At 40.2% G+C, this 10,951-nt stretch overlaps 1 protein-coding gene across 5 annotated transcripts in view; it reads right to left on the bottom strand.

The window, feature by feature from the left end:
• Positions 1-443: 443 nt before the first annotated feature.
• FBXW2 (F-box and WD repeat domain containing 2) overlaps positions 444-10,951 on the bottom strand; it is a 30,998-nt gene continuing 20,490 nt past the window's right edge. For 2 of the 5 annotated variants that reach the window (XM_045562175.1, XM_045562176.1), the window contains exons 7-8: positions 10,710-10,879; positions 444-5,359 (exon numbers count right to left, since the gene is read on the bottom strand). In XM_045562175.1, coding sequence (XP_045418131.1) covers positions 5,071-5,359; positions 10,710-10,879 — 459 coding nt within the window. In that variant the 3' untranslated portion in view covers positions 444-5,070. Of the gene's footprint in view, positions 5,360-9,290; positions 9,819-9,996; positions 10,057-10,709; positions 10,880-10,951 lie in introns of those variants that run through there. The other 3 variants (XM_045562177.1, XM_045562178.1, XM_045562180.1) reach the window with 3 other exon arrangements.

Here is a 10,951-nt window from a genome sequence, read left to right as displayed (position 1 = left end):
GGTACAGGGCCATGTTAAGCAAATGACAAGGAACCCTACGTGTTTAAATAAAGAAGAATGACCTCATGTGAGGATGTGCTGGATAAGAGGACAAGAGACAAAGATGATTCCAACGTCTGGAATCAGCAAAATAGGGCTTTTAGCCACCCCCCTCCCCCATTTGCATCTATTCTTGAAGGTTGCCAAAACTTTTCTTTTTACTTTTAAATTTATTGTTTTCCCTCTTGGATCACCTTGAGAAATTGTTATATGGTTGAGTTTACATCCTAGAATATGCAGAAACAGTAAAAGCACAGAACCACTTCAGATCACTGGAAGGGCAGTTCCATTTCTAAAAACACATCTGAAACATACTCACTTTTGGAAAGTCCCTGAATTGGATGGGGAAAAAATGTCTGAATTCGATTAGGGGAAAAAGCAAGAAAAGTCTTAAATACAGAACATATTTTTAAGGAAATGCAGCTTTATTACTTTCAAGTACAAACAATAACTTGGGCCTGGCTAACTAAATGTTGCCTAATTGAGAGGGAATCCGCTTTAATGTATATATATAAATGATTTAATAGTTAGCACAATCACTCATGGGCAAAAGAATCATTCTATTACGCAAGAAAATAACTTCTCATCTTATAGAGACATCTTGTTCCATATCACTCCACTATTTGCTTACATAATCCCTTATTCCCCCCACCCCACACGGTTCAGATATAAATCTTACCTCATTCCCTCTAGATCACAACACATATCAAATTAATCAAACATGAGTTGATGACTTTTACCATATTGCTATAGATGTTGGATTGGTGACAGACCTGCCTTTTACAACCTCAGCATTCTCCTCAAGAGTGCAAAGTCTAAATCAGCAAAATATGTCTGTTCATAATGTGAGTATAAAGATCCCCCCAAATTATGAGCTTTTATCATCTGAATTAATAATTTGCCAGGATCAAATATACAAAAATACATCATTATTTGGGCACATTAATGACAAGTTTCAGTAGCTAGATTCTTTAGGTTGCAATAATTATGTGGGTTTACACTGGTCAAGATTGAAATACCAACTTTAAACAACTGAACTGTTCCAGGAAAGACTGGAAACATCGAAATAACTTGACAGGAAGACAACTTTCTGCACTGAGCATGATCATTCAGCCTGAGTAGGCTGATGGGAGTAGTGGAAAGACCACCCAGTAATCCATCTGAGGATATATTCTGAAAATTTTTCACTTTCCTAGAGGAGGCATGGGGAACCTCTGATCAGAGACACTGCCAAAGATGGCTAATGGGCATTTTGTCAAGAATGTTAACCTGTGCTTTTCATCAGTATCTGGGGACTGCAATTCTCAAGTGTCTCGGTTGTCTTAAACATCTTGGCAAAAGCACCAGCAAAACCAGGTAGGAAGGCGGTGTCAAGGGGATAGCCCTACAGGGCTTCTACTCTATCCTGATAACTCTGTGTCCCTACAGGCACAAGTGATGGTGTGCCCTGCCCCAGACTGCATCTGTGGGTAACGATCTGATTCTGCCTGTTTCCCTACAGAGAAAGGCAAGTGGTTCATACACCAAGGCCCAGAGGAGGAGGCACAGAAAGCTTTAAGAGCAATGGTGGGAAGATTCATCTCTAGGCTCCCAGGACACACACTGACAACTTCAAGTTGCTGGCTGGGTTTGGCCAAAGCAATGTATAAAGCCAGGCTCCTTAACTGCTCTGTTAGGTCAAAATGCCTACCCTAACAGAAACAATTTCTTCGTGTCTAAAACAATACTATTTCCAAAGATATTTCTTTTCTCCCTGTTTTACAAATGAAGACTAGTAATCATTCTCCTGTGAGCAAACACTAGAACGATTATACAATCCTCATTGCATTTTTACCAAGTGTTTTCAGTGGCCAGAAGAGTAATTATTTAATTATGAAAAATGAAGTGCAAACCTTAAAATAGCAATACTCCCCACGTTCCACTTTTGAAAAGCTATCCAAATACGTGCACCCTCCTGTGGAACTTCAAGTCTAGCCCTTCCACTGGAGGGTCTTTCTTCCTATTTCCCTGATAGGTCTCAATGTCAGGTTAGAGTCAGATTTGACAACATTTATTACTTCCAATAACGGAGCTGTAGGAAACTACATTCCTTTAGAATGGGAACAGAGTCTCTAAAAACCTCACACATCTACTCAGCTCTCCTGGATCCCTGTCCTCACGTTGGAGCCTGAAGTTGTTACGGTACCCTTTATAAACCTGAGAGGAGACAAGCCATTTGCTTTCAACACACAACAGTGTCACCCAAGAAATCCAACCCTCATAAAAAAGGATGGGGTCTGCCCACTCATGACTTAAAATTTTTCATAAGTGAGAATACCCACAAAAGAGAGAAAGGCAAGTCCCTCACCTCTATGCTAAGAAAGCCAAAGTCAGTGTGTACACAAGATAGCCCTCAAACTCAATGAAAGGAGACTAAGGAACCACAGCTTCAGTTATCCCCTATCTGTTCCTCTCTCTGACTCCCCACTTTGCTTTATTTTGTATAAAGGATAAGCTAGTTTTCCATTTGTTATAAACACTGGCAATCATATGAATAAATCCAGCATCATCAATGAAGTTAAGTAAAATGCTCAGGTGAAATGAAGGCATACGTGAGGAGGAACTCTAGTTAGGACTCCAACTACTGCCGTAAGTACAGATGTCAAAACCCAGCAGTACCGAGCACCGCCCTGATGACAACTTCTGTATTCACCACCAAAAACTGAAATGGGACATTTCATACGAGTTTTGCCTTAGTCACTTTTAATAAAACTTTCCCCACTAATGACTACAATTATTTGCCCTTTGAAGCTATCTGAAAGTGAGGCAGGGTGTGGGGATGGTCATTAGATCAGTAATCTCAGTTATTTGCTCAGGCTGGGTGAAAAGGAAAAAGTCATTTGCCCTCATGATTGATTGCCCAAGTCTCCTGACACTCCTGCAAAATAGATTCCAGCTGCAATTCCGGTTCCATTTCTAGGATTAGGCAGAGCTCATGCGCAGACCTCAATGTGAGATGGATTAAACCCAGATTTGGGGGGATGGAGGAAGATACTGATCTTTTACTTAATTCTTCCCTTTGGGGTTTCAACATGGATATATTAAATATACCTGTCCTTGAAACTAACCACTGATTTTTTACTAACTTCACATCATTCAAAGGTCCACTCTCGGGCTCTAAGGTAATACAGATTCTGGAAGAGCTGCCAGTACCTGTTTTTCCTACCTGGAAAATGGATATGCTTTACATTACAGTCAGCAAGAAGGAATAACTCACATGCCCAGGCAGAGGCTTTCACCGAGGTTCCAGTTCTTAACGTTCATCTTCAAACTACTTTCCTGTTGGTCTGTGAATGAAATACGCCCCTTCCCACTCCCCCCTGTAACACAAGCAGAAACAGCTGAAGCAAAGCTGAGCTTTTTCTACTGCTTGCTCCCTCTACTCTCTCCCTAATATTTGTGACAATTATGTTATGACATTTCCACTGCAGAACCACAGAATTCCCTAGCTTTAGAGTGAGAGGGTGGAGGACACAAACTGGCAGCCTGTGGACATGTTTTGTTTAGCCCACCTTATTTTAAATTATCTTGAATCAGTTGTAACATTTTAAAAATCAGGGATTTTGAATAAAAATCTGGACTTCTAGCTCCTCCTGAAAAAATCTGAAGACCTATCAACATTGGGCTTATTTCTGCTAATGATAAAACATTTAGAGCTGAGTAACTGCCCTGGCAGATAAACTCTCCAGGGGTCAGCACAATCCTACCCAGCATGTTTTACTCATTTATGTCACCTGCATGGCTTCCTTAGGCATCTGAGCTTGTGAGCCCTAATCTAGGACAATTCTTTCATATTACAGACGAAGAAAATCATGGTCTTGGGAGGGAAAGTTAGTTAGAGGCAAAGGAGGAAGATAAGTCAGGTTCAGGTATCTTTCTTTCTACTATAACACACTGCCTCCCTACTGAACCATGACTCCTATCAGCATTTCTTCCAGCAATTACTTAAATTTTCTAAATTGAATCAGTTATATTTTCTACATTCCCCCTTTATCCATCCTTTTCATATAACTGACTTCCTTATAGAAAACAACTTTGCATCAGTGATTTCATTTAAATATTATCTCCAACCTGAAAGAAACAATGAATCAAGGGTTAGACAAAACTACAATATCAACTTTGGACACTTCAGCAGAAGGACTGTAAGGGATCTTAGAAATCACTTAGTTTAATACCTGGCTGTATAGTCAAGGAAACTGGGGCCCAGCGAGGTTGCAGATTTCCTAGGTAACAGAACCAGTCTCCTATCTTCCAGTTCAGGTCTCTTTCTACAATACCATGGCACCTCTGTGCATTCATCCAGGCTGAGGCCAGCTTCCTCTACATGGAAACAAAAACTACACAACTCTCTCACATCCGAAACATGGCCAACCTTGACTCTGCCAAAAACTAGGGTTTAGGATGAGTTGTGAACAGTCAATTTATAGAATCAGATTTGCACTGGAAGACAGACTTTTTTAGAACTGGTATTTGGTGGAAAGTTTATGAATGTCACAGGACTAGATGGTCTTTGTAACACTGGCTCTTATAAAAGCTAAGCCCCATGTGAGAGAAGTTGCTGTAACAACATCATAGCACCTTTGCTTCAACTTCAAGAGAAAAAAAGGCTATGGTAAAAAGCTTTAATAACAGACTGAATGTGATTTTATAGGCAACCAATTAGCAGATTAATGAACCATTTAACTTTCTTAAAACCAATATTCCACTCAAGAAAGATGAACCCCAAATGCATCTTCTTATAATAACCAACATAACTAAGTACAAATGAAGTCAATGGTGTACCCCATTAGCATGCTGCGCTGTATGTCAATAAAACAAGCCCACCCCCACCCCGAGCCCTGGCCCCCTGGCAAACATAGATAAATGATTGTGCACTGCGTGATGATACCATTAGGTGAGAACTTTGGTTCATGCAGTCGGCTGCCACAGAGGTTGCACCCAAAACCCGCAGCCCCGGCACCCAAAGTCAGTCAGCGGTGGTGGCTCGTGGCATCAGCCGTGCTCCTTCCACAACACCAGGTGAATACTGTGGTCAGGCATGCTGGTGGCAAAGACCAAGCCTGTGTCATTGTGCCCATCGAGTCCATTCAGCCAGGACGCTTCGCCTGCCAGGAAGCTTGAGCCTCTCTTTGATTTCCTGTACTCTGGCAGAGGCCAGCGACTAATCAGGCTCTCTGTCCGTAAGTCCATGATGTATAGGTAGCGGTTGTCAAACAGCAGGGCAAAGATATCTCCAAAGCCAAGCAAGGCCAAGTTTGCTATTTCAGGAGTCTTGATGACCCTACAAGGATGAGAGTTAGGGACCATGAACCAGAACGCAACTTTGCTTCTGTTTATGCTACTGTAATCTTTTCTGGAGACCTTTAAAACCAATTAAATGTCAAGACAATTTAGAAGAAAACAAAAGTTTTTGATAAAAAGGAAAATATGAAGACAAAAAGCTCTGCCCCATAAAAAACGGGAGAGAATTCTTCAGTCTGAAAATAATGGAATAATGGCATGTAAGGGAAAGGTAGTGTCTGATGAAAGTTTATAAAAGCACAAAACATCCTTCTAGGCTAGAAATGATCTTACAGATTATTTAACTTAACATTCTAATTTTTAAGATGTGAAAACTGAAGCCCAGGAGAGTAAATACTTTGAGTAAGGATTCAGAAATAGAATGCAAGAGTCAACTCTTACCACTAGGTAAAAAGACTTAATCATGAAATCCTAGAATACTGGAATATCCTGAAGTCCAGAATAAATCTGAAAGCCAAAGAACTCAAGTGCTACTCTACTCAGCAGGTAGCAAACAAATGGGTTTCTCTCTAAAAATACTAGTGGCTGAAAATATTAAAGGTTTCCAAAATAATTTAGAAACATTTATTAATAATAGATTCATAAGAACATGTTTGAGGTAACTGGGAGAGTTGGGAGAACAGACTTAACCTTCTCAGGGGCAGTTTCTAAAACATCAATGACAACAGCTAAGAGAGACCTAGCTAAACAGCAGCACAAATGAACAAACAAAAACTTAGCTTCTGTTTTCTGCACCCTTTATGAAGCAAAAGGTTAACATGAAAAGTTGATGTCCTCTTTGGAGGGACTAGGGAAACAGCTATACAGGGAATACAAATAATGCTCCACAACAATATGATCGGGATCCTGTGGGAGAGGAGCTTAACCTATAAACAAGGACACCACCAAACTAGTGTAGGTCCAAGAGGTCAACCAGAATGGGGAGGATCTGGAAACCAGTACAGCTGAAGGATATTAGCTGAGATGAGGAGGAAAACAACTACTAGCAGGGACAGGAAAACTATACATGAGCATTACTTCTGAACAGTGAAGGATGTGTGACAGAAAGGCCAGACATTACAAGTTCTAAAAGACAGAACTAGGATCAAAGGCAAAGAGTTATAAAGTAGATTTCAGTCTCTTATTACGAAGGGGGAGACATTCATTTTTTATCAAGCATTTAACACACGCCAGGCACTGAAGTTCAAAATTAACATGTTATCTCAATCTTCACATTGCAGTGAGGTAGAGGTATTATCTCCACTACACTACTGAATGAACTGAGGCTAAGAGTAAAAGGTCTTGCCATGGTCACACAGCTAATATGATGCAGACCTAGCAAATGAGCCCCAATCTGTCTGACTCCAGAACCTAAGCTCTTTCCTCTACTTCCAACTGCCTTCTGTGAGGAAGGCAGTGAGCATCTCTAGTCGAGGAGCACAACTCTTTCCTAAATGAATGGATGAGTGCATAAATGAATGGATTTCAACTGAACAAATGTTTTCTAAATGTCATACATGCTGAGTGCCAGTTGGGCCCCTGAAAAGAGATAAGCAGGACAGTCTCTGTCCCTAAGAATGGGAGGGCACAGCATGTAGCTGTCAGAGTATGCAAGAACAGGCTCAGTGCAAGCACTCCAGTGGAGATGATGGGAATACCAAGGAGTGAACGAATCATTCTACCTTTTATCAGCTGGACCTAGAAGAGTATTTTTTCTCCTTCTTGAAGAAGAAATACAACTGGGCATTCCAAACTGAGAGAATACTAAAGGGCTCTCTAAATTTTACAATTTTTCTATCATGAGCATGTGTTCCTCTTAAAATTCTGTGATACTAAGAATATCAATAAGGCATCACTTCTACAAAACTAAGAAAATAGTTAATAAGTGCTGGCTCCCTGCTTGAAAAGCAGAGCAGAAAATAAGCTCTCCTTGCTAGACTGAACATGGAAGAAACCCCTGCTATAAGAGGTAACCAGATGGATATGTTCAAGAACAGCATTCATCCCAAATCAATCACTGAACACTCTCTGTGGTATGAGGTTTTATAAACAGGTCTACAAGATGGAGCCTGATCCCAGGGAAAGTAGTGAGTTAGGATTAACATCAAGTAAAGGGGAAACAGAAGTCCCAATCATTGTGCTCCAGATGAGTTATAACCAACAGCTCATTTCATCATTTTCCACTTGGATACCTCATGTTCATTCACTTAACAAATACTAAGAACCTAAAGTGAGCTAGCCACTGTTGGTTCCAGGCAGTTAGTAGTGAACAAGACAAAGTTCCTTATGCTCCACCTATCCAAAACTGAATTTATCAGCCAAACCTGTTCTTCTATTTCTTCACTTGCTCATTTACCCAGTTGTTCAAGCTAGGAAACACAGCAACCATCCAACTCTCCTCCTCACTCAAATCACAAATTCAATCACCAAGCTCTATTGACTTTACCCCCTAAATTTTTCTCTAAAAATTTTCTTCACTATTCTTTCCATTATCACAGCTCTGATCCCAGACACCATCTTTTGCCTGCACTATTGCCAATAGTTTTCTATCGACTTCCCGCCTCTACTCTTAGCCCCTTTCAATCAGTTAACCTCACACTAACATCTGATCCTGTTACCACATTGTTTAAACTTTTAAACTCTTTGACAGCTCCCTACTGCACCTCCCATCTCCAGCCACACTGATGCATTTGAGGAATTTCTTTCAATTTCTCAAATGCACCAGGCTCCTTCAGCCTCAGGACCTTCAGACAAATCCTCAGTCTACAGAATCCTCATTACACACTCACCCCTGGCACTTAGTTAAGACAGATACACTCACCTTTTAGAGCTCAGCCTGAATCTCTCTTCCTCGTGGAAGCCTTCCTTTATTCTACAAAGTAGGTAGGGTTTCAAAGTACCCTGTACTAGGTTCCTCTTATCTCAATCATTAAAAAAAAAATGTGTATGTAATTAGCTGTTTAATGTCAGTCTTCCCTCCTGCTCATTAGTAATTTCCATGAGTTGGTAAGTATTTCTGCAACTTCCCAGTGTACATCACAATGCCTGACACGAAGGTAGGTGCTTAATAAATATATAACAAATAAAGCAGTGATGCAATGAACATAGACAAATACAAATTCCTACAAAAGAGATCCAAAGAAATCTGAGAAACAGCTAGAAAGTCTGGCAGGTCCCACATCATCAATGTAAAGCAGGGTACAAACAGGAACAAGAAAACTGGGTGGCTGTGGGGATAGAGCTTAAGATCTGGAAAGATGAGCTGATTTCAAAGAATGAAACACAAATATGTTGCAGAATAGAGCACGGGTCTTACAGGCTTCTGGCTCCTTTCACTTTGATCACTTCAGAACTGTAAACAGACATTCCTGCTGTGCAGTCTGGGCCCTTGAACCTAAGTAACCTTACACACTGTACTGAGATAACCTAGCTCAGAGATCACATCATACCTCAGACTTGTGGAATAACATGCTGTCATTTATGCTTTGCTTCTTTTCAATTACCTTCAAAGCTTAAGTAGCCCTACCTGCTCCTAGCAACTGATGCCACAGGATTTGTACTAGGGTTTCAAAAGATGTTGGTTATTTGTGTTTGTAGGGAAAAAAGCAGACACAAAATAGCCCCTTTTCAATGAAAAATCTGAACCTAGCACTTCCTACCAGCAAACAACCTTGTAGGTTGATTACTTAAAGCTAGTGTATCCAAACACTAAAAACAAATGGAACTTTTATCTGGGACTCGAGTCTCTATGTGTCATTCTGAGTCAGAAGTATACATGAGAAAGGTAGATGCAGGATGAAATTAAAGCCTTTAGGGACTCCAAGCATTAAAACGATTATGATACCTCTGTCCCACTGTACCTTTGCACCCTCCCCCCCTAAAATTTTAATTCAAAATAAAAGCAATATTAAACTGTAAAAGATGCTATTTTTTCCCAAGGTGTCTATTTGAATTTTTTTCTTTGCAAAATATCAAGTACTTTGAAATATTTCTTTTCTTGTTTTTTGGTGCCCTGGCTTCCTGGTACCTTAGGTATATGTCTTCTGGATAATCCAGCCATGGATGGATGAGTGTTGGACCAGGGTGAGATATGGAATGCTGGGCAAGGACCTTAGCCTGTCTTAGCTTCAGTTTCCCCATCTATAAAATGAAAAGCTTAGACTGATGTTTTCTAGGCTGTTTCAGTCTTTTCTTTCAAAGCATCAAATCATCAATCATTTCTATGACTGATTCTGAAACCTAACAGCTCTGAAACCTAACTGGTTAGAAATGTTGGTCTGACTCTAGGAAGACATAAATGGTGTACTAACTTTGTGACCAGAGAGATGGGGCCCGCCAAAGTTCTGTTGGCTAGTGTGACCAGATCCCGTACAAGATGATCTCAAACAGTCATGCATAAAAACAATGAAGAGAATGTTCAATATTCTGTACTCCTCCAAGTCAGCATATCCTGACCCACTCTGTAGAACAATAACTCTATGAGTTGTTAATAGGTGCGTGCACAATAGTTGTGAAGTACAGTAGGTTAAACAAATTCAAACAGGTTTCTTTGTATAGGGCTTCTTAGAGTTATTAGTAATAAAGAACTGCCAGGTCCTGTACCAGGTCCTCTTCACAAGCATTTCATTTAGTACTCACTTTATAGGTGAGAAAACTGAAGCACAGAGGGGTTAAGAAACTTCCACAAAATCACGCAGCCTGTAAGAGATGGCACCAGGTCTTAAACCAAGGTTTGTCTATCACCAAAATAAGTTCTCTTAATTACCACACGGCACTGGCTTCCACCAGGCTTGAATATGTTATCAGATAACTGCCAATCTCCAAGGGGGGTCTAATTATTTGTCCATGGACCTCTTCTTACTTCTTTGCAGGAAAACCCTACAAGTTGTATTCTTCTCTAAGTATCTCTGCCTTTCTACTAGTCAATAGAAAGCCATTTGATCTCTAGACCCCACTGAAGCTAACCAGGCTTATAAAACAAGGCAGAATTTTAACTGACTATGAAATAGAACTTAAAATACTACAACTAGAAAAGATCTGAAGGATCTTTTCACCCAGGCCTTTCACTTTCCAGAAAACCTTGTTAAATCTGAAAGAAGTGCCTTGTGAATCAGAGGTAAGGGCGATTCCAGCATATAACTATTTCTCATTTGCTTACTACATCTCAAATATTTTTCCTGTGTGAATGCTCAGTATGTATAACCCTGTTTATAACTGAACATTTAGTAACATCAGTGAATATTTAGTAAACATTTCCTCAAAGCAAGCTATAGATAGGGATATCCAGATATCTAGTCTTGTCTTTACTATTGACTTTCAAAGGTAAAGTATGAGGTCTAAGGAAACATTACCTGAGAATATCATAACTGGCAAAGTCCCACTGGTAGAGACCTAGTGCTGAACTACAGACAATGTATTTGCCATCAAAATGAAGTCTTGGCTGCAGACAGATACTTCTATCCTCAGAGACAGACAATGTCTTTAAGCACTTGCAGTTGATTTCTCTCCCAATTGGCCAAATCTACAGAAAAAAAATTAGGAAAGATAACAGATCACATCACTACAGAAAAGCTTGTCCTGGCTGGGTGCAGTG

Source organism: Lemur catta, chromosome 10 (genome assembly GCF_020740605.2).
Source record: "Lemur catta isolate mLemCat1 chromosome 10, mLemCat1.pri, whole genome shotgun sequence".
NCBI lineage: Eukaryota > Metazoa > Chordata > Mammalia > Primates > Lemuridae > Lemur > Lemur catta.
Note: the sequence above shows the minus strand (reverse complement) of the source record. Positions and strands in the feature narration are given on the sequence as shown.